The sequence below is a fragment of the Zalophus californianus genome, chromosome 6 (assembly GCF_009762305.2).
Source record: "Zalophus californianus isolate mZalCal1 chromosome 6, mZalCal1.pri.v2, whole genome shotgun sequence".
In the NCBI taxonomy this organism is placed as follows: Eukaryota; Metazoa; Chordata; class Mammalia; order Carnivora; family Otariidae; genus Zalophus; species Zalophus californianus.
Genome location: NC_045600.1, coordinates 99439880 through 99464543, shown reverse-complemented (window position 1 = coordinate 99464543; position 24664 = coordinate 99439880). Strand labels below are relative to the sequence as shown.

The 24664-nt window shown below is 35.0% G+C and overlaps 1 protein-coding gene across 3 annotated transcripts in view; it reads right to left on the bottom strand.

The window, feature by feature from the left end:
* The window catches only part of MINDY2 (MINDY lysine 48 deubiquitinase 2), an 80315-nt gene that overhangs the window by 13358 nt on the left and 42293 nt on the right, over nucleotides 1-24664 (bottom strand). For 2 of the 3 annotated variants that reach the window (XM_027570579.1, XM_027570578.1), the window contains exons 5-6: nucleotides 19505-19607; nucleotides 12415-12557 (exon numbers count right to left, since the gene is read on the bottom strand). The exons of the other annotated variant lie outside the window; for it this stretch is intronic. In XM_027570579.1, the coding sequence (XP_027426380.1) occupies nucleotides 12415-12557; nucleotides 19505-19607 (246 nt within the window). The remainder of the gene's footprint in view (nucleotides 1-12414; nucleotides 12558-19504; nucleotides 19608-24664) is intronic. 3 annotated transcript variants of the gene reach the window in all.

The following is a 24664-nucleotide window of genomic DNA, read 5'->3' as shown; positions in this document are numbered from 1 at the left end:
TAAAAAATTAAGCCTATATGACTAATCCAATCCATACAAATTTTTTCTTTTTCTGCTAGCACCACTAGCTGTTCTTCTTTCCATACCAACAGTACTTTGCACTTATTTCTATTGGAGCATTGAATCACACTGTGCCACGATTATGTTTCCCCTGCCTCATTCCCAGACCATATTTTTAAATCTGTTATCTCTTGGCCTAGTGTAGGGTACATCATAAAGTTGAAGCGAAATATTTATTGAATTAATGAATTAAGTTGTATTTACCGTCACTAACACAGAATTTAGTACCAACCTCTAATTTTTCATATGCATTAGTTCTAACTCCAATCATATGTAAAGCATCCCTACTATACCACGTAAGGTTTATAAACCATTTTTTCTTCAGATCTGCCAAAGATAGGACTTTCATTTACTTACTCAGGGTTCCCACTGGTTAATATAGTATTTGTTGTTGCACAAGATTCGTGCTCATGTTCTCTCATTATAATTAATCTTAATAATTAAGAATAAGAAATTCCTTTAGAGAGTTTGGTGGTGGGATTAGATAAATTACTGAATAAGAACCACAACTATATGGTCAACTAATCTTTGACAATGCAGGAAAGAATATCCAATGGAAAAAAGAGTCTCTTCAACAAATGGTATTGGGAAAACTGGACAGCAACATGCAGAAGAATGAAACTGGACCACTTTCTTACACCATACACAAAAATAAATTCAAAATGGATGAGAGACCTAAAAGTGAGACCTGAGTATTATGCTAAGTGAAAGAAAGACAATTATCATATGATCTCACTGATATGTGGAATTTGAGAAACAAGGCAGAGGATCATAGGGGAAGAGAGGAAAAAACGAAACAAGATAAAACCAGAGAGGGAGACAAATTGTAAGAGACTCTTAATCTCAGGAAACAAACTGAGGGTTGCTGGAGTGTAGGGGGGGTGGGAGGGATGGGGTGGCTGGGTGATGGACATTGGGGAGGGTATGTACTATGGTGAGTGCTGTGAATTGTGTAAGACTGATGAATCACAGACCTGTACCCCTGAAACAAATAATACATTGTATGTTAATAAAAAATAAAGCAACTAAAAAAAATAAATAAATGTGAGACCTGAAACCATAAAAATACTAGAGAACACAGGCAGTAACCTCTTTGACATCGGCCATAGCAACTTCTTACTAGATACATCTCCTGAGGCAAGGGAAACAAAAGCAAAAATAAACTACTGGGACTTCATCAAGATAAAAAGCTTCTGCACAGCGAAGGAAACAATCAACAAAACTAAAGGCAACGTTTGGAACAGGAGAAGATATTTGTAAATGACATTTGGGATAAAGGGTTAATATCCAAAATACATAAAGAACTTATACAACTCAACATCCAAAAAACAAATAATCCAGTTAAAATATGGGCAGAAGATATGAATAGACATTTTTCCAAAGAAGAAATACAGATGACTAACAGATACATGAAAAGATGCTCAACATCACTCATCATCAGGGAAATGCAAATTAAAACTATGATGAGGTATCACCTCACACCTGTAAGAATGGCTAAAATTAACAACACAGGAAACAACAGAAGTTGGCTAGGATGCAGAGAAAGGGGGGGAATCCTCTTACATTGTTGGTGGGAAAGCAAACTGGTGCAGCCACTCTGGAAAACAGTATGAAGGATGCTCAAAAAGTTAAAAATAGAACTACCCTATGACCCAGCAACTGCACTACTAGGTATTTACCCAAAGGATACAAAAGTACTGATTTAAAGGGATACATGCACCCCTATGTTTACAGCAGCATTATCTACAATAGCCAAATTATGGAAAGAGGCCAAATGTCCATCGACTGAGGAATGGATAAAGAAGTTGTGGTGTATACATACAACACACACACACACACACTGGAATATTACTCAGCCATAAAAAGGAATGAAATCTTGCCATTTACAATGACAAGAAATCATTGAATAAACTCTGAAGCTTTAAAAAACTAAGTAATTATTATTTTTGAACATTTACTACGTGTCCAGCACTGCAACACAGTTGTTCCTAAGCTAAAATAGGAAATCTTACCTATTGTCTACTACCGGTTACATCTAAGAATTAGCTGTAGATACTGATTAATTTCTATGATCATTGAAATTACTATAGCAACATGAGAAGTATTGACAAAGAAAAACATTTTGGCATATACAGTATAAAGACATTGCTTTAAGCAAAAATTATGAGGTGATATCTCATTTTTTTAATCAAGTAGGTTCCAGCTCATCAAATATTTCAATACCTACCACATGCTCCGTACTATGCTAAATGCTTGAGGATTCATATCATGGAAAGTAATGATCTTTCCTTACTTTGTATGAGGTACCCCTTTTATGTTATTCCATAGAATACTGCACTTACCACTATCATAGCACTTTATACATCTAACTGTAGTTGTGTGTCTATTTACTTATCTGTCTTAATGTATTTCAAGCTCTTTGAGGACAAAGCCATGTTTTATTCATCCGTGCATCCTCATTACCTAACATATTTTTAACACCCGGTCAGGGTCTACCTTGCCCTAAAATAATTGAAAAGAAAACCTAAAAGTTCTTTCCAGCCAATTTCCCACTGAATAGATCTGACCCTTCTATGTATATACTTACCAGGGTATATATATATATATATGTATATATATATATTTTTTAAGATTTATTTATTTGAGAGAGCAAGAATGAGAGAGAGAGAGAGTACATGAGAGGGTGAAGGGTTAGAGGGAGAAGCAGGCTCCTCGCTGAGCAGGGAGCCTGATGCGGGACTCCAGGATCATGACCTGAGCCGAAGGCAGTCGCTCAACCAACTGAGCCACCCAGGCACCCCACCAGGGCATATTTTAATACACCATTATATTATACAATATCTAGGTTTTACAATTTATTTTATATAAATCATATATTAGAGTGGCTACTTACTGGGAGAGAAATCAGTCTTATTCTCCAAATGACATTTTAAGATGGGTAAATTCTGGGAGGGTTTTGTTGAAAGCTATTACCATCCATAGCATATGAATACTTACAAGTTTAACCAAAATGGTGTTTCTTTCTTGAAATAACTGACCTGTCTTCTCACAGGCCATCAGTCTCAATTTCTTCCCCTTTTAGATCTTGACATTTATCAAAAAAGACTGTAACTAGTCCACTGTCAATAATGCTGGTTATTACTCAACAGTTCCTTTATATAGTTGCATTGTAGAATTGCAAAGTATGTATTAATATAGTACTGAATAGTTTAGGCCCATTGGTTCCTGAGAGTCCACAATTAAATCACCATCAAGAATAGTTCTTGCTTGGACACCTGGGTGGCTCAGTTGGTTAAGCGTCTGCCTTCAGCTCAGGTCATGATCCTAGGGTCCTGGGACTGAGTCCTGCACTGGGCTCCCTGCTCAGCAGGGAGTCTGCTTCTCCCTCTGCGCCCCCCCAACTCGTGTGCATTCTCCCTCTCTCTCTCACACACACAAAAATAAATAAAATCTTAAAAAAAAAATAGTTCTTGCTTTTATATCCTAGCACTTTTGCTACATTATCTAGTCAAAGCGTTCTTTTCTAAGCCTTGAATCTTCTTCCTAATCTTACCAGTCTCTAAATACTAATTTCAAAAAATAACTAATAAAGGATGCATATATTAAATTCTTAAATTAGGTATTAATGTATAAAATGTATACAAATTATTATTATATGAAAATAATAAATGATATTAGATAATATTTATAAACTAAGCAACTGGATCATCAGACAGAATGAAAACCTATTCTATCTAAAATACGCTGATGGGGCACCTGGGTGGCTCAGTCGGTTAAGCGTCTGCCTTTGGCTCAGGCCATGATCCTGGGGCCCTGCGGTGGAGCCCTGTGTCAGATTCCTTGCTCAGTGGGGAGTCTGCTTCTCCCTCTCCCTTTGCCCCCTCCCCCTTGCTCATGCTCTCTTTCTCTCAAATAATTAAGTCTTTAAAAAATAAATAAAACACTCTGATAGATTAGTCCTATACAGAGTATGAGTTACCTGTATTAACAACATACATGACAATATCATCACAATTTGTAAATTGTTAAAACAGAAGAAAACTTGTCAAATGTATAAAAAAATTAATTCTGTAATTCCAGCCTTTAAATATGGAGAAAAGCACTGCCCAAATATTTTTGGTTGATTAGCTTGGATTCAAATTACTTAATGTCTTTGGACCTTAGTTTTCTTTTCTTTATTATAAAGTGATATAGGGGCAGTTCAACCAGAGAATTTCTAAGATATTTTATAAATTAGAAGATGAACTTTACTTTTACTTAACAAGCAAGCATCTCTCTCATCTACAAATAGCTTTCTTATCCATCCAGAGAGGCAGAGCTGTCGAGTGTGGGCTTGAAAGTCAGACTGGAGCTGCTTACAAACTGAATGGTGTTGGGCAAGTTACTTAGTGCCTGTAAGCCTGTTCATTCAGTTGTAAAGTGGGAGTAATAATATCCACTCCTCATAAGGAGTGAAAATTAAATGAGATAATGCATGTTAAGGGTTTAACACAAGGCAAGGCACATAATGCTTAATGAATATAAGATATTACATTCATGAATACCACCTAAATCTATTTGTTTCTATATCGCCTTTTCCTGCCTCCTATTTAGAAAAAAAAGATGAATCTCTGCCTATACTATGGAATCTATCACTTGTCTTAGTCTGTTTCTACATTCCTCACCCCCGCCCCCGCTTAATGTGACAATTGTTTTCTAGAGATTTACTTATTTGACAGAGAGAGAAAGAGAGCGAAAGAGGGAATATACAAGAAGGGGGAGTGGGAGAGGTGGAAGTAGGCTCCCCGTGGAGCAGGGAGCCCAATGCAGGGCTCGATCCCAGGACCCTGGGACCATGACCTGAGCCAAAGGCAGACACCTAACGACTAAGCCACCCAGGCGCCCCTTAATGTGACAATTTTTGATGTACCCACCATCTTTTAAAAATAACTAGATTAAAAAAACTAAAATAATTGAACTTTTACTTAAATGTAGCCTTCAGTGGGAAAAAAAAAATCCCAATATAGTCTTAGTCAAACAAGAAAGAGAAAAGATTTATTTAATATGGCCTTAGCACTTATTTAGAACTGTATCTCCTTCTAAACTACTTTTCATTTCTAATCCCTCAATGTAAAGTAAAAATGCAAACAAACAAAAGCCAACCTCAAAAACCCTGGTTTTGAATATACTCCAGAGAAATGTGAGTAATTAAAGCCAAGAGGCAGAAGAAACAGTTGTGGGGGCACCTGGGTGGCTCAGTCGTTAAGCGTCTGCCTTCAGCTCAGGTCATGATCCCAGGGTCCTGGGATCGAGCCCCGCATCGGGCTCCCTGCTCGGCAGGGAGCCTGCTTCTCCTTCTCCCACTCCCCCTGCTTGTGTTCCCTCTCTTGCTGTCTACCTGTCAGATAAATAAATAAAATCTAAAAAAAAAAAAAGCAGCAGCAGTTGTGACATGGATAGAAAGACTGACATGGATAAGGGATGATTAAGAGGAAGTCGTGAATAGAAACAAACAAAAAAAAAGAGTGTCATGATGGGGAAACAGCTACACAGACATCATTATATAAACCAAAGTTAAGCTCAGTGATCTACATAGGGGCCAAGAAATTTGTAGTTTACCTTACTAAAGAGAAAGCAGAAAGTACTGGAGAATGGAGAAGGATCATAAGAATAAAATGGAGTAACTAGATCTTAGATATAGAATTATATATATAAGAATCTAACAGTCATGATCATATAGATAATATGAGAAGCAAAAGAGATCTAGAAGATCTTTCCCAGAAATAGACCTACAAGGGTAGTTTATTTACAACTCATTTTTATACTTTCAAATTTCCTGCCTGGATAAAAACGTCACCTCACTAGCTGGAACCACAGGAATGGCCCTGAAAGCATCTGCTCTCTCACTAGGATCTCCTCCTGCTGCTTTCAGATCCTAATCTAGTTATGTTGATGCACAGATCTTCATAGGCTCATGTATTCATTAGGGATTTGCCAAGATGATCTGCCCAGCTTAATTGTACAAGATTGAGTGGAAGTACACAGAGCAAGGTAACATAAGTGACAGCAGAAATTGGTATATATATTTTCCCTGATGGACAGATGAGGAATGAAGAGTTTAAAAAAGGATTCATGGAGGGTGCTATTACAACAAATCACTAGCAAGAGCTGGACTTGATTATTTTGCTAGTGATGAGAAGAAACAGCACAGGTACTTGTCTAGGGTTTAGTAATGGTAAATCACAAAACCAGGAATAATAAGAGGACTTTCCAATAAGTTAATTACTATCTCTGGTTAGGCAAAATATCATGAAAGGCTGTGCAATCAGAACCATAGATCATGCTATGTTAAAGAGTTGAGAAGTATGAGGTTGATTGGTAGATATTCTTCAGGGAAAAACAAGTCAATTGGACTGACACAATCATTGTGACTCTGTAATGGCAGAAAGCCTAATAAAAAGTCTATGAAGATGGAATCATAAAGTCAGTAAAGAGAATACTTTGTCCAGGTACAGGTTTTAGAAACATCTATAATCTTCAGTGCTTTATAGAGAGTCATAAAGAAGTCTAACCTAACAGAGAATTTGCCTCTGCCTCTATTCAGTGTCTAAAGAGAGGAGTTAGAACAAAGATGAGTACTGGAGAATGTTATAACAGACATATGCCTCCCCTTTGATCAAATAAAAGTCCATAGCTCATATATCTTGAGTTTCAAAAGACTTTAAATGAAAGAAGATTTTTACACATAAATTAGAGTTTAGAAAGTTCCCTAAAGAAATAATATAACCAATAAGGAAACTGGAAATGACCTTTCCTAGGTAATCCTTTGTCCTGCCAACATGGATTTCCTCCTTGTATGTCTTGGTCCTGGGATGATAACGGCATGATATGACATGGGTATCAGAAAGCATAAAGATCCTTTCTGTAAATCACAATAAAGATAAGCCCCACAAATAAAATAATACAGCTACAGAGACGTATGACATTATCAATTTATTATTGACATTTATATAAATAAAATTTAACATTACATAATTTATTATTAATGTACTAGTTATAGACATCATTTATCTGTAGTAGAGAGCAGTATTCTATCCCTATGTTAAATTTATTTTTTGTTGAAAGTATATCTGGAATTCTGTGGGATGAACTGTATTTATACTATAGGTATTCCAAAGAGTGTTCACAGGGGTAGGAAGATGGGAAATAATCATTAAATATGAATGCATAAAATGGCCCTAAAATCTCAGGGGTCTTCAAAAGTGAAATGTTATGAAGACCTAATGTAGTATTAAAAGTAGCCATATCTTGTTTGAAAAAGCAGCTTTACAGTTTTTCCTTACTTTTATATCCTTATTAAATTATAGATTACTGGGGCTCAAATTTATAAAGAACTACAGAAATTCTTAACAACTCGGAAATTAATGGTAGAGAATAATAGCTTTAATGCTGAACAGGTTTAATAGAACAAGGGCACAATCTTATATCCTATTTCCTTACCAAGCAAATGGATACCATGTTGGAGGAATGCCATCCCTAAACTTTATTAAGTATTCTTTTAGGGCTTCTAGCTCTACACCAACAGCCAAAGAAATATTATAGATTTTGTTGTAAATCAGCTTCTCAGCCACTGGGTCATGAGGAGGGAAAGTGTCTCTGACTCTTATAAAAGAATGTACTCATTGGGGCACCTGGGTGGCTCAGTCCGTCAAGTGTCAGACTCTTGGTTTCAGTTCAGGTCATGAAGTCAGGGTCATGGGATCAAGCCCCCATGTGGTCACCTCTACACTCAGTGGGGAGTCTGCTAGAAATTCTCTCTCCCTTCCCATCTCCCTCTGTCCCTCCTCCTGCTCGTGCGTTTTCTCTCTAAAATAAATAAAATCTTAAAGGAAAAAAAAAAAACCCAGAATGTTCTTATATATAAAAAAAGAATGTAATCATTAAGTACTCTGCCAGATGTAAAGCAGTGTCTTATTTACAGACCCTCGGGATTGGATAGTTCAATGGGAATACAGGAAACAGGACTGGACTGAGAGGATTATAATGGGGCATAAGTAAATTGTTCACAGGCCTATAAGATCCCTGGAAAACACAAGATTTGCATCATATTAAAATAGAGTTACTTCACCAAATATAATGCATGTTCCTTGATTAGACCCTGGCTTGAACAAATCATCTATAAAACAATTTAGGGGACAAATGGGAAACTTGAATATAGCTTGGGTATCAGATGATATTAAAAATTATAGTTAATTTTGTTAGATGCAGTAATGGTACTGTGATTTGAAAGGAAAATATTCTTGTTTAGAGATGCATATTGAAGTATAAGCAAAAATACAAAAATGTTTTTCATAATAAACAAAAAAAGCAGTGTTACTGTTTCAGTTTGGTGGTCACTACAGTAAACAAGGGAAACTAAGCATTTCCCTTAGTGACTGAACACCAAGATAGTTGTTCCCATTTATCCCTTCTATAAAAATAGGATTACCTTGGGGCGCTTGGGTGGCTCAGTCCTTAAGCGTCTGCCTTCGGCTCAGGTCATGATCCCAGGGTCCTGGGATCGAGTTCGGCATCGGGCTCCCTGCTCAACCAGGAGCCTGCTTCTCCCTCTCCCGCTCCCCCTGCTTGTGTTCCCTCTCTAGCTGTCTCTCTCTCTCTGTCAAATAAATAAAATAAAATCTTTAAAAAAAAAATTGGATTACCTTCGTGAAGAATGATGTTCCTAAACTCCTTTGGTTTTCTATTCTTTACTGCGCCCACTTAACAAAGTCCCAAATCTAGAATAACTACCTTTGCCATGCCTATACCCTGATGAATACTTCTGCAGAAAAATCACACAAGAGGTATATTCATGTAATAATTAGCATCCTCAATACTACCTTCTTAATTTCTCTAATTAGAACTTTCTCCCACATGCCATAAAGACTATTTCAAACTACCTCCTTCAAATCTGTTACCAAACTTAACTACTCAATCTTAGTAAATGATCTTGCCTTCCAAATAGTAACAGAAACTAGAAGCATTCAAACAGTAGTTTTCTCTACTTCCTGCTATCTATAAATTAGCTGTACTCAGTCTGTTCCTTCCCTCCTTTAAAATAAAGAGGTCTCTTCTTCAATCAAGGGCTAATCCCCTTCGCCTGTGAAAATTTCTGTCCTTTCTCACCTTCTTAGGAGCCTTCTCTCATCAATTATCTCCTCTCCTGAATCTTCAACCTTTCTCTCTCTAGTGAGTCCTTCAATATCGAAACATGATCAAGTCTCTCATATTAAAAAACAAAACCCTCTGGATTCCATACTCCACTACAGCTATGAGCCATTATGTCTATGCCCCCCTCACAGTTTCAAACTAGTTTCCTAGATGATGTTTCTAGTTCCTGACATCCCAATCATTTCCTAACCAATTGAAATTGAGTTTTCTGCTGCCACCATCTCTAAAAGGTACCAACGAAATCCGTATCACGTTTCCCCCCCGTTCTCACCTTACTCATCTTCTCAACAGCATTTAACAACTGAGATCTCCAGTCTTCTTGAAATACTCTCTCCCTGTTGTCTTACATGATACCATATTCTTTAGATTTTCCTTTTCTTTTTTTCTTTCTCAGTCTTCTTTGCTAGTTCATACTCCTTTAGTTGATCCTTACATATTGGCACTCCTTAAATCTCTGTCCTATCATCTCTTTTCTTCTCATTCTTTATTTTCCTTGTAAATCGCATCCTCTCCCCAAATTACCATTTATACACAAAAATTATTCCAGTCTTGAACCATTTACCCAGCATTTCCACTTGGAGGTATGCCTCAGAAGCAGCTCTAACAGTTCCAAGGCTGATTTCATGCTATTTGTCGTCTTCTCTTCAGCATTCTCGGTGTCAATAAAGAGCACCACCATTTACCCAGTTCTTCGTGCTCAGAGCCCAGAAACCATTCTTTCTTAGTTCTTACATCCTAATCACCAAATCTGGTAGATTACCTCCTAAATGTCTATGGAATCTTTCTACTCTGCACTTCTTTACCATCCTAGTCCAAGTCACTGTAACATCTTACTTGGCCCCTGCAATGGTCTCCTAACTAAATCCACATCCACATTTGCTCCCAAATCCAAAGCACCTTAATGTTGTACAAAGGGGGCAGGGAGAGAATACAACACCTTGGATACACTGTTTAGCCACAGAATAAGGTTTACTGAGAAAAACGTGGAAGAAGAGAAACAGCAGAATGCACCCATTTTCTGAGTTATCATTATCTTACAGAAAGGTATCCTTCGTCCAGAAACAGACACATGGTAGAAAGTGCCTGAGGAGAGGTACCCCTTCCCCAACCACATAGGAACATTGGGAATCCCTAGCTGACTAGTAAAGGACTTCTGGTCAGGGATATGGCCTTGACAGAAAAGAGAAACATCTACAGCTTAGTCTGGGGAGGTTGCATAACAACCACCAATGACAGTCAGAGATCTTCTTTTCCCATTGACCGATCTCACCCCTGCTGAGCCAAAAAAAAAAAAAGAAAACATAAAGAACCACTAGGCCATCAGGAGACCAAGATGTTTCTCCCCTTAACTCAAGACTCTACAAGATCTGGTACCTGCCTATCTTTTTAGTCTTATATTATGCCTCTTAATTTCTATGCTTCAATCACACAGGCCTTCTTTTAATTCCTTAAGAAGTTAAGTTCTTTCCCTTCTCAGGGCATTTGCACACACATGTTCTAACTGCTTAGAATTAATCCTTTTTTTGCTAACTGATTAAACTCCTAAAAGATTCATTTTTCAAGTGTCAGTTTATTTTTTAAAATTTTTTAAAAAGATTTTATTTATTTGAGATAGCGAGAGAGTACAAGCAGGGGGAGTGGCAGACAGAGGGAGAGGGAGAAGCAGGCTCCCTGCTAAGCAAGGAGCTGGATGCGGAACTCGATCCCAGGACCCTGGGATCATGACCTGAGCTGAAGGCAGACGTTTAACTGACTGAGCCACCCAGGTGTCCCACAGAGTATTTTTTTTATTATTATTTTTTAAAATTTTAATTCCAGTACAGTTAACATACAGTGTTACATTAGCTTCAGATGTACAATATAGCAATTCAACAATTCCATCTATTGCTCAGTACTTAAGAGTATTCTTAGATAAGCAAACAAATCATTTTACACTGCTTTGTGCAATTCATTGATTAAAGTGTTGAAGGAAATATGAAGATCCGATTCCTGACTTCAATCCACTTACTTTCATTTAGAGAAAGAAGGCACATTTACATGAAAAGAAAACTGGTAACCAGGTACTCATCTGTAAGGGAAGTAAGAATGACAAGTCTCATAATAGCTAGAGGAGGATGGGTAAAGTAGTGATCCTCAGCCTTAGCTGCACATTTAAATCACCTGGGGAGCATTTAAAAAATACAGATGCTTAGGTCCTACCTCTAGACATTCTGATTTAACTGAGTTGGTGGTGGGCTCTGGGCATTAGTATTTTTTAAAAAGCTTCCGGGTAGTTCTAGTATACGACCTGGTTGAGAACTACTGGTTTTAGGAGAAAAGGAGTAGCTGTACTGGAGAGTTAGTATTTGAAATGCTTCTTAAAAGCTAGGTGAAATGTGGATAGGCTAAAAGGAGTGAGATCTTTTCAAAGAGGAATTAAGGAGTAAGAAATGGTAAAAATGCAGAAATGGTAAAGCATAAAGTGTGTACGAAGATACAGGACTTAATGAGTAGGCAGGCTATATGGCTGAAGCAAAGTATTGGCATAGGAGAATAGTAGCAAATACCTTGCATTTTTATCCTTTAGGCACTGAGGATAGCAGTAGTGCTACTGAGCATTTTTGCTATATTATTGACATGATCAGAGCAGTATTCTACCACAGAAGCCTCCCTATAAGTTGAGAAACTCCTCAAATAGGTAGCAGCTGTAAAAATGGAAGAGATGGATGAAGAGATAACAAAAAGGATAAATCAGTAAGATTTTTGGCAGGGCCATAAATGGCATAAGAAGAATTTAAAGTCACACTGATAACTTTAATACTACTAAACACTATCATAGAGACGAATCCTGATTCTTCTAACTTCCCCTCAAATATACACACCCATCATGAGCAATCCTAGTACTATCTCTAAGGTTTATCTTTATTTTTTTCTTAGAAAGGAAATGATACTTTTTAATGCAGTAATTTGTGAAAAAGGAGTTGAGACTTAAAACAAAAAGCTGATTTGAAGTAACACTTAAATTGCGAATCCACTGCATCCTAAATATTTAATAATTACCTTCATAATTTGATGAATAAAGAATATTATGCTGAATTTTTTTATTTTGAAGTAGATCATAAGACATCTCTAAATCCAGCTCCTTTAATTTAGAATAACAATTAAATAGCTATTTCTATATCATACCTTGTATTTGGTCATGGTGCTAAAATGATTATTCCGAAAGAACACACAAAGTTCTCCTTCCTGAACCGTTGAAGTTAGTTCACATAATCCATGGTATGTCAGTTGAGTGGCTGTGTTATTTAGAAACTGCTCAGCTACAAAGCCTATGGAACCAATGCATAATATTAGATGGAAGAATAATTTCAGAATTAAAAAGTTTTTCTATTTACATTGTGTTCCAAGTATGAAGAAAGGCCAACCAAAATAAGATTTTAACTACTATAATATGATGACTCCAAATTGAAGATTTTTCTTTCTAATTTTGCTATGGAAGATTGTTTATAGACATTCTCCATCCTAAAGAAACAGTTATGTGCAATTCTTTTTAACAATAAATGTATTTACTTATGCTCCACCTACTTCCAAAAAGGATTTCAGGCAGCTATCAATAAAAGATACAGACACAATAAAACTAAAACCCATTAAAATAATTAAGAAGGCAAGAGTTAGCAATTTAAAAAGTAGGTAGGGATGAAAGATGTATGTCAACAGCTACTTTCCCAATGGAAAGGTGTTTAACAACTTGAGTTGCTTTTAGATGTTAACAAAGATCCCAGATAATTCTCAATTCACAAACTGTTCAGTTTTTGCCTTAAAAAACTAAAAGTAGGTGTGAGACCAAATAGAAAACAGTGGGATAACTGATGCCATTTTTATCCTAATGTCCTATCACATATACCACTCATTATGTAGATATATCAAGTTCAGAGACAGAAATGATCTGTTTTCAAAACACAATGAAATATAAAGAAGTTTTCTGGAGTTTAATTTAAAAGATATATGTACAGTTGATACTCATTATTTGTGCACTTTCATATCATATTTTCATATCTGCAAACTTGCCTAGTAACTAAAATTTATAAATCCAAAATCAATACTTGCTGTGCTTCAGGGTCAATCTTGGATCTGTACAAAGTGGCAAAAATTGTGAGTCAATGCACACATTTCCCACTGAGGTCAAACAAGGCAACATTCTGCCTTCTTGTTGCAGCTTTCTTACTATAAATAGACTTTTCACAGTCTATAGGTATGTCTTTTTGGGTGTGTAAAATGGCCCCCAAGCATACTGAAGTGCTGGGGAGTCAAAGGCTGTGATGTGCATTACAGAGAAAACACATATTTTTGTAGATTCATTCAGACGTGATTTATAGTTGCTGTTGGCCATGAATTTAATGTTAATGAATCAACAGTATGTATTAAATAAGGGGTCTCTAAACAGAAACACAAATAAAACAAGGTTATATATGGATCAGTTGAAAATCTTGTGACCAGAGGCTCACAGGAACCTAATCTTGTGTTTCCCCTAGGAATAGTGGTTCAGTATTCATGAATTTAATGTTCACTGCAACTTTACAGAACGTAACTACCAGGAATAATGAGAATCTGTATAAATAACTTAAAAGGCTGTATTTTTCTTCTTTCCTGCTTTTTCTTCCTTCATCCTTCTGCTCCCTTCCTTTAATAAGGAATGTCTCAGAAGCAGTGGGGGTGGGGGTGTGGTAGGGTGGAATAGAATGCTCTAAAAAGTTTTATAAGTAAGCAGAGAGGTGCAGATACAGGGAGGAAAGATAAACCTACATTAAGAAACTGACACCTCAACAAGAAATTGAAAAATAAACTTCGTAGGGCCAGAGGCAGCTGGATAACATAGGTTTATTCCACTCCCTCTCTATCCCTCGCCCTTGGTGTCAAGCTATAGCACTTCAAGCTGCAAAGTGGTTGTAAAAAACTACCAATGTATCACACTATTCCAAGGAATTGGTTAAGGTTGGAGGAGAAGTGCAAACAAGTTATACAAAAGGCCCTTGCCAAAGGAAATTTATAACCCATTTGCAACTTCTTGGGTTTATACATTTAGTAGAGCTCCCCCCCCTTCAGTTATTATCATTACTTTGCTAAGTACTAAGTTACTGAGTAGACTATATACTAAAGTACTTGCTATATAACAAGTTTCAGTCTTAAGCACTATATCTATGCTGAAAAGTACCACTGCTCTACATAATATCCACGTTACTAAATGCTTCCTTCAGAAAGATGTTTCTAAATACCCCTCCCACATCTCACACAATATCCTCTCTAAAAATCCCTTTCAAAAAGATACAAAACATGAGTGGAGATTACTGAATTCACAACATTATTTCATGTGTGTGAAATTCAAAAATGCTACACTAGAAAGGTCTTTCTCAGGTACTTCTTTCTAGAGAACAGGGTATCAGCTCAAGAGAGAATACATGACTCACTCGAGGACATAAAACTAGTAACAGCAAAGTGAAGACTGGAACCCAGGAGAATTATTGGTATTAAGTTTAAAAATTTAGTGCTGATTACTATAAATGCAAACTGAATTGTATTTCTCCCAAGCCATAAAGCATATTCTAATTTAGACTTAGAGAGAACAATGTTTCCTAATTCTTTTACCAACTCTTAAAATGACCCCTGTGATTTTCATGGAATGTTCAAAAGCCTAATCTAGTTTCAACTTTTCATAACCAATTAAACAAATTTTGGTAAACAATTCTAAGTGTTACATAGCAGTTTACTTATCTGCATTGCTTCAAATGACAGTTTATTTGCAACATTTAGCTTAAACTTCATTTTTTCTTTTAAAGTGGGTTCCACCCACCCAATGTGGGGCTTGAACTCATGACCCTGAGATCAAGACCTGAGCTGAGATCAAGAGTCAGATGCTTAACCAACTGAGCCACCCAGGTGCCCCTTAAATTTCAATTTTAATGTTACAGATACTGTTATTAATGATACTAAAGTAAGGTTAAAATTAATATAATGGTAATAATAAAATTATATTACTAAACGTAAATTTAAATTAAAAATTGTTTCTTGACATTAGTGTGTTTGAAAATATTTCTTAGTTTCAGAAATTCAATACTAAATTTATCAAATTACTTTCCTTCATTACTGAGGAGTTATTAGAGAACAGAAAGGTACTAAGTGCCTTAAAGAAACTGAAATAGAAACAGAGGCACTAAAATTAGGTAAAAAGGAACAAAAAGAGGATACAGGAAAAAAGGAAAACAGCTTATTTTTAAATGTTGGCTAGATTTGGCACTGCTTAAGATTTGCATTCATATTTAAACTCAATCAGAACTTTGTCACAGTGTGATAGTTTTAAACAATGATTTTCTTTTTAATTTCATCTACTATCAATATTCAAAAATCAAATACATTATTATATTAACATTTTCCCCAAGAGGATGCAACAAAACAATCCCTTTTAATATGACAAATACCCAGATCTTCTTTGAAATATAAGGGCTCATATAATTTGATTCCAGGAATGTAGTAGGGACCAGAACATCCCTATTGTGCCATAAAATAAGGAAGTACTCAAGAAATGAAGACATGTTAAAAGAACATGGGATCCAGGCTGAGAGGATTCCACTGGATAAATCTGAGACAATTCTAAGCATTAAATAGAGTGACGATAATAATGGATTATAACACACTGAATAAAAAAAAATCTGTGAGTCTACATTGATAAAAAAATTTTTTAATGGGGGAGGAGAAAACACTTTTTATTTTTACAGAAAACTGCCAACTAATAAATGCAGAAGGAATAGAAATATCCTAGCCACCACAGTAACGGTTGATTCAGATAAGAATCAATGAATGCCAATTGTACTGGCTAAAAGATTATTAGGGAACAGGGTATTCCCGCAGTTTCAAAGCATGATATCAGAGATTACTAATTAATTACAAAAGGCAAAGGACATCTTTACAACAAAAAAATCTGGCAGATACCACCTTAATCATACCATATTTCAACATCACCAATAATGGGATAATCATATATCTATCTTGTGCTGCCTGATTTGATGCACTGGGAAAGACACAGTATCACCTATGTAGTATTCCCACCAAAAATATATGACCTATTCTATTCATGAGGAAACAATCAAATGAATGCAAATTGAGGACTATTCTACAAAAAAACTGGCCTGGATTATTAAGAAAAGTCAATATAAGAAAAGACCAAAAAGAAAAAAAGAAAAGAAAGAAAAAAGATTAAGGATCTGTTCTAGGTTACAGGAAGCTAAATTGATATGACAATTAAATGATTCTTGACTGGAGCCTACATTGAAAAAACTTCAAAGCTAAAAGGGGCATTATTGGGACAACTGGAAAATTGAGAATATGAACAGTATATTAGATAAGAGTATTGTATTGATGCTAAATTTCCTGAGATAATTGTATTGTGACTACATAGGAGAATTCCTGTTTTTAGGAGACAACTGTTGAAGCATTAATGGGTAAAGTGCTATGATATTTGCAACTAATTCTCACATGACTTAGGAAAAAGTGTGTGTGTGTGTGTGTGTGTGTGTGTGTAAACACAGAAAGAAAGCAAAACTTCAATATGTTAATAATTGGTGAATTCAGGCAAAGTGCATAAATAATCACGGTACTATTCCAATTTTTTTATGGATTTGAGAGTTTTCAACATAAAAAAGAAAATCAGTATCATTTAATCAGAAATAACATGAATTCAAACTATAATCTTCAGTGTTGATAGCACATGATAAAGGCTCAATAAATATTTGAATGAATGAATATTCTGGAATTATTTAAGCATTTTTTTTAACTTAGAAATAACCATTAAAGAAGAAATTATTCCTGAGAAAGCTTCTGGAATTAAATGACCAGCTCTAGTAAAGTCTGGCAGCTGGTACTGTGCTATTTTTTTTCCTTACTGATTTTTGCTGCCATGCCACACCCATCATTATAACTAGATTCAAAAAAGTACTGCCATCCAAAAGACATAGCAAATAATACATACTCTCTATGTACATGTAAAAGTTCTGTACTTTTACTTACAAGATATTGCCATCAAAAGAAAAAAAAATGTTATCTGAAAGAAGGTAAAAGAATATCTAATTTTATTTAGCTAAATAACACTGCTTTTTTATAAAAAAAGATAGTTAAAAATATCTTGTATTCTGTACCTTATGGAAATGAAATATTTGAATTAAAAAAATTAGTAATTATCACCTGAGATTAAAGCTTAACACTTTTTAATAAAGAAGGATTAGAAATAAACCACCTTTGGGATATTTTATTGATTCAGAAGGAAAGTTACAGCTGGGGGCTAAACAGAAAAAGAAAGCAGACTCCTTCATCTGAACACTATACCCAAGAAAATATGAGGAAGAAAACAATGAGGGGGGGAGCTAAATTGCTACACTATAAGTAAAAATGTCCATTGTGGCCTTTTCTTTCCTATACCATTTCTTAGAGCCTATACAAGTAACCATTGGAACTGAATAATTATTTCAGACTACACATTTGTAGTTTCTTAATTGTACTGAATTCTACATATAATTATTCCTTGATATAAAAATATGATATGCAGAATTCTACCATATAAAATTTATATACCAAGGAATTAATCAATTCTGGTACATATTACCCCAAAATTTTATAGCACTAAAGAGGAGGATTCCTTCCTTGCTTTTATCAAGGAGTTCTTCTCAAGGTATCAATACTATATAAATTAGTTATAGTTTTTTGTTACCCTGGGGAATCAATGTTAGAGAAACAGTAACAATAGTTGTAACATCAGGTGAGAGAAAGAAGTGATGAAAGGGCTGGATTTTTGTTATTGTTCACTTTGTTAATTAGCATAGTGCCTAAGTACATTACATTACAGCCTCGCTTGGGGAAAATGCTGTTACCAAGTGTTTCCTATAGCTTCCTACCCTATAAGCCTGTTCACCCAAATATCCCTAATATAGCTATTATTCCATCTGTTAACACTTGCTGAATCCTACTGTTCCCTCAATTACTACTGAATAGCATATTGGAAGTTATGGAGAAAGCTGGAACCTACACATGGAAATTTTCTTTATCGTCTGTTTTTTTAGGAATATATAGTAATAAGAGTTTGGGTAAGGAATGGAAAGTTCTAGTGAATGGAATTTTGTTAATTGAAAGTATTTTTAACAGCTTTTGTTGCTCCTCTCTCCCCTAAAATTAAACTTTGTTGCCTTGGGTTGCAGTGAAAGAGCTGTCATACAAATCAGTGATCAGTATCCCTGTATGCTTATGTATTTATTACAAGTAAAAACCTAGGATAAGCCTCCACTAAAATACTCTCTTTTCTTGCTACCTGCTTCTTGAATAAACATGTTAAACTTATGGATAACTGAATAATTACTTGGGTTCTGATTAATATAGTATGTGATTCATGTACATACCTTCTCATATGTTCTTATATACTCTTGGAGTCAGTTTTATTTTTTTAAATGTGGTGATTATAATCAACTTTTATTATACCTCATGTAAAAGAACTGTCTGAGAGGATGATGAAGCCCATCCCCTACTTCTCATGATTTCTATCTTGTTTACCCTTCAAACAGAGGAGAAGAGCAGCCTAAGTATTTGTGTATATTTACAAGAAAGTGAAGTGGGTTGTAGGAAAGATATATCCAAATACTATGGCTCCTGATAGCATTCTGGTTTCAAATGTGCTTTTCCCTTCATTAATCAGAACACAGCTGAAAAAACATGAAACTGCTTCTACGATGATAAATTTAGCAATTTTAATTAGTTAAGGATTAGGAAATCTGATGATCAGAGGTATACTTTCATTTAGAATGGTGCTTTAATGTACTATATTGTACTGAAACATAAGGCAGAGCTCTACTAAAATAAACACTCATTGAAATGAGTACATAATACTCATTTCAATCAATTAGAGGATGAATTATAAAGTTCACTCAGTACTCCCAAATAATAATCCTTTTTTTAAAAAAAGGTAATTATCAATAACTCCTGGGTAATTGATCGTATCAAAGTTACCAAGTGATTCCAAAGACTTTTAGTAGAACCCAGGCCTGATTTTAGAAGTCAAGCAAAAAGGGTTCTAGAAAAAACCTTTCACTGGTATCTTTATGAATAATTACTTCTTTTAATTCCTGCAAGTAGCATCACTTGGATTTTTTTAGAAGGCTTATTTATGACATTTAAAAGCTAGTATATTATAACACAAGTTATTTTGCCAAGAATAAATCAGGTAATAGCAGCACTCACCCACCTTCACTAACGAGCTCACTATTGTCTGACTGCTTACAAGAGATGATCTTCTCCACTAGTTGGTTGTAGCTGCAGTTACCAACAGCTTTTACAATGTCATCAATCTAGAAAACAAACGACTGTCTCACTAATCATGATAAGATTAAAAACAGTAACAAAGAAACCCACATCACTCTTCAGGGTTTTATTCTAATATTAAATGTAAAAATATGACTTGTGAAAAAGAAAATCAACACCCAACAGTTCCTAATTTTGTTTACAGCTCACTATAACACATTATGAAAAATACTGCTTAGCTGTATTTCAATTATGCAAAAAATAATGAAATGGGATTATTACATGCAACTTTATTTCTTAAGGTTGTAAAGATGCTAGTGATTAAAATAAAAAGTAAACTATTTCAGGAGGAAAAATAAGAATATTTCAGGTTTTTTTCTAAAAACAAATATTTTGCATTTAAAGCAAGGCAAATCTAAAGATAATTTATGGGATTAACAAAGTTCTCCCATTTATTATTTAGTTGTCAGCAAAGTATAGTGGAGATGCAAGTAGACATAACTATGTCATTTTCCTGAAGAAAAGTTAATATACATTAATCAGGGATAGTATTTGCCTCATGAGTCTTATTTAATCTTTGTCTTTGGCAGTAGAGTAGAAAAGTAAATGCAAAGTTTTAAGCTGAAGGAAAATGAAACTGGGCATCTCTACTCTCCTTCCATTACACTTTGCTTTGACTACTGAAGACAAAGAGGTTTCTGGTGTCTAAACAACTTGTTTTGATTGCCATCCCAACTGTAAAATATATTTACTTATAAACTACATGTACTACTGTATTGACATATAATTAAACAAATATAAATTAATATATAGATATAACATAAGAGGGCCAATGTTTTCTTTCCATATCCAATGATCTTCTTGAATACTTACACTTTGAATACCACAAGTCTTCACATATATCTGTTCAAATAATACTCTGGACAATGGTTCTCAAACTGGGGAGCTTGTTAAAAAGATCTAAAAGAATTCCAGGCTCAAGTTGCTTCTCAGCTGTCTAAATTTTCATTCCACTGCTGCATAGCAAAGTTTAGGAAAAACTGCTCTAGGCTATAATTTCTTTGTTCCTGCAAAATTCTAGGATGGAAAAAAACCTCTGAACCACTGTGGGGACCAACTGTTGAGAAGAGCAGTTAATTGAAAAAAGTCAAAGCAGGGAGTTGTGAAAAAATGTTATATACACATCTTGAACATTTCATGTTAAAATACACAAATGTATTCACTTGTCAATCTTTCACGGTAGAGCCAATAAGGCTTTTTCTTTGAAAGCAGAATCTTACAATTCTATGTAAACAACACAAAAGAGTATGACTTCCAGTTTTGATTTAAAATGAAAACTTAGACCCTTAAGAAGCAATTTGAGGCACAGTTCCTTTAGATTTTCATTATTTTTCTTAACACTTTTATTGTTTACAGCAATTTTCCTTAGTGACTTAACTTCATTAACTCCAAAGGATCTGAATTTTCAATCCTAAGGAATCCACAAAATACAAATAAAAGATAAAAATACAAAAATCAATTGTACTTCCATAGACCAGCAATGAACAATATAAAGATTTCAATACAGAGATTTCATAGGCCAAATCTCTACATTAGCGTTTCATTCAATTAATTCATTTGGGAGCCTTTTATGCACAGCTGTGTACCAGGTGCTGTTAGAGAAACTGCAGACTCAGCAGTGAACAAAAGAAATGGTCTACGCCTTCATATAGTTTACATTCTAGAGTAAAGACAAACAACAAACCAAATAAGCAAATATATTATATGCTAGGTAGTTATATGTAGTGGTGTACAGCTGTTCTTTGTTTTCATTGTATTCCACAGTATGGATATACCATGATATAATTTTTTTTCATTCATTTTTTGATGGCTAAGTTGCTTGCAGTTTTGGGCTATGACAAATAACTGCCATGAATATCCTTATACATTTATCCTATTCTACACATAAAAAGTTTCTCTAGGAAATATGTTTTGTCTAATTGCTAAGTCTTAAGGTATGCTTATCCTCAACTTTGCTACAGAACTCCAAACTACTTTCCAAAACAGAAAGCTAATTTATTTTCTCATCAGTGGGAAATGAGAATTCTCTACATTGCACATCTTCTCCAACATTTAGTACTGTCAGACTTTTAAATATTAATTGTTCTATGTTCTAATGGGTGTATAGTGGTATCTCATTTTGGTTTTTATTTGTATTTCCCTGAGGACTAGTTCATATGTTCACTAGTTGGATATCCATTTTTATAAAAAGTGCTTGTTCAAGTCATTTGCTTTTTTTTAAACTGGGTTGCCTATCTTAAAAAATATATATATATATATTTGTAGGAGCTCTTTATTCATTATATAAGTTGTAATCCTCTCAGGGGCTTGCTTTTACATTTTCTTTGGCATTTCTTTAAATAAATACAAGTTCTCAATTTTAATGTAGTCATGTTTACCAAAGTTCTTCATGGTTAATGTATTTGTTTAGAAATCCTTTCCTATCATTAAAGTCAGAAACATACTCTCAAACTTTGGCAGTTTTAGCTTTTACAGTTAAATATCAATGCATATGGAACAAATTTTATGCTGTGAGTTGGAGGAAATAATTTCATTCTTTTCCAATTAACTATCTAATTAGAAATCCAAATTGGCTATCTAACTGGCTATCTAATTAAATATGTAATGGCTACCTAATTGCCTTAGCACCTTTTATTATAAGGACTGCCTTTCCCCTGTTGCTCTACAGTGTCTTCTGTCTATATATGCATGGTCTTTTTGGCTTCTCTATTCTCTGTCACTGGTCCAAATCTTAATTACAATATTTAAAGTATTTCCTATCTGGAAGAGCAAGTCCTCCCTGCTTGTTCTGCTTCAAGTATATCATGACTTCTATTCCCAGCCCTTTGCATTTCCACATAAATTATAGAATCCACTTGTCTCATTCCAAAACTACTCCCCATAAATCTGTTGGGATTTTGTTTAGGGTCATACTGAAACTATAATTTACTTTAGAGAGAATGGACATCTGTATAAATTGTCTTAAAATCTAAAATCTAAGAATAGAGACCTACATTTACATAGGTCTCTAATTTCTCTCAAATTTAAAATTGTGCACACAGAGATCTTGCACATCTTTTTGTCAGCTTTATTCTTAGGAACTTACGCTATGTAAATGACATATTTTTAAAATTTCATTTTGTCATTTATTTATTTAAAAATTTTATTTTTGGGGCGCCTGGGTGGCTCAGTCGTTAAGCGTCTGCCTTCGGCTCAGGTCACGATACCAGGGTCCTGGGATCGAGCCCCGCACTGGGCTCCCTGCTTGGCGGGAGGTCTGCTTCTCCCTCTCCCACTCCCCCTCCTTGTGTTCCCTCTCTCACTGTCTCTCTCTGTGTCAAATAAATAAATAAAATCTTTAAAAAAAAGTTATTTGTTACTGACAACAAAAAATACTTACTTTAAAAAAATAAAATAAAATAAAAATAAAAAAATAAAAATTTTATTTTTAAGTAATCTCTATACCCAGCATGGGGCTCGAACTCACAACCCCAAGATCAAGAGTCACATACTCTACCGACTGAGCCAGCCAGGCGCCCCTTCTGTTTGTCATTTTAAAATTCTTTTTGAAGGGGGCACCTGGGTGGCTCAGTCATTAAGCATCTGCCTTCGGCTCGGGTCATGATCCCAGCTCAGGTCATGATCCCGGGGTCTTGGGATCGAGCCCCACATAGGGCTTGCTGCTCAGAGGGAAGCCTGCTTTTCCCTCTCCCACTTCCCCTGTTTGTGTTCCCTCTCTTGCTGTCTCTCTGTCAAAAAAAAAAAAAAAATCTTTTTGAAGAATGTTTATTTGAAGAATTTTGAAGATTTTAGCTTTGTTAATCTTACTTTCTGCTTTTTAATACTTTCTGATCTTTTTTTAAAAACACTTTCTGCTCTTAAAATGGATATATAGTTTATTAGCTTTCAATCTTTTCTTATTCATTAATATATGAATTTAGGGCTTTAAAAATCCCTCTAAAAGCTGTTTTAGCTAAATCTCACAAGTTTTGATATGGATTTAGTTATTGTGCAGGTTAAAATATACTCTGACTTTCATTATCCTTTTTGGCCCAAACAATTTCTATTGTTTTTCTACTGATTTCTAGCTTAACTGCACTGTGGTCAGAAGATATTCTATACTCTATGTGATTTAAATCCTTAGAAATTTGCTGAAACTTGCTTTATAGCCCTGTCACAGGTCAGTTTTTGTAAATTTCATGAATGTATAGTCAGGTTCAAGAAAAAAAAAACAGGAGAAAATGTCATGGACAGGAGACTAGGAAGATATGATGATTAAATGCAATGTATTATTCTAGATTAGATCATGGAACAACAAAAATTAGTGGAAAAATTGGTGAAGTGTGTGAGAAATGAAATCATGAAAGTACTAGAGGGGAATACAGGCAATAACTTCTCTGATATCAGCTGCAGCAACTTCCTTCTAGATATGTCTCTGAGGCAAGGGAAACAAAAGCAAAAACAAACTACTGCAACTACATCAAAATAAAAGGCTTCTGCAGAGCAAAGAAAATAACCAACAAAACTAAAAAGCAACCTATGGAATGGGAGAAGATATTTGCAAATGACAAATCCGATAAAGGGTTAGTATCCAAAATATAAAGAACTTATAAAACTCAACACCCAACAAAACCAAATAATCCAATTAAAAAATGGGCAGAAGACATGAACAGACATTTTTCCAAAGAAGACATATGGCTAACAGACACATGAAAAGATACTCAACATCACTCATTATCAGGGAAATACAAATCAAAAGTACAATGAGATATCACCTCACACCTGTCAGAATGGCTAAAATCAACAACACAAAAAATAATAGGTGAGGATTTAGAGAAAGGGGAATCTTCTTGCACTGCTGATGGGAATGCAAACTGGTGCAGCTGCTCTGGAAAACAGTATGGAGGTTCCTGAAAAAGTTAAAAATAGAACTATCCTACAACCCAGCAATTGCACTACTAGGTATTTACCCAAAGAATACAAAAATACTAATTCAAAAGGATACATGCACCCAATGTTTATAGCAGCATTATCTACAACAGCCAAATTATGGAAAAAGCCCAAA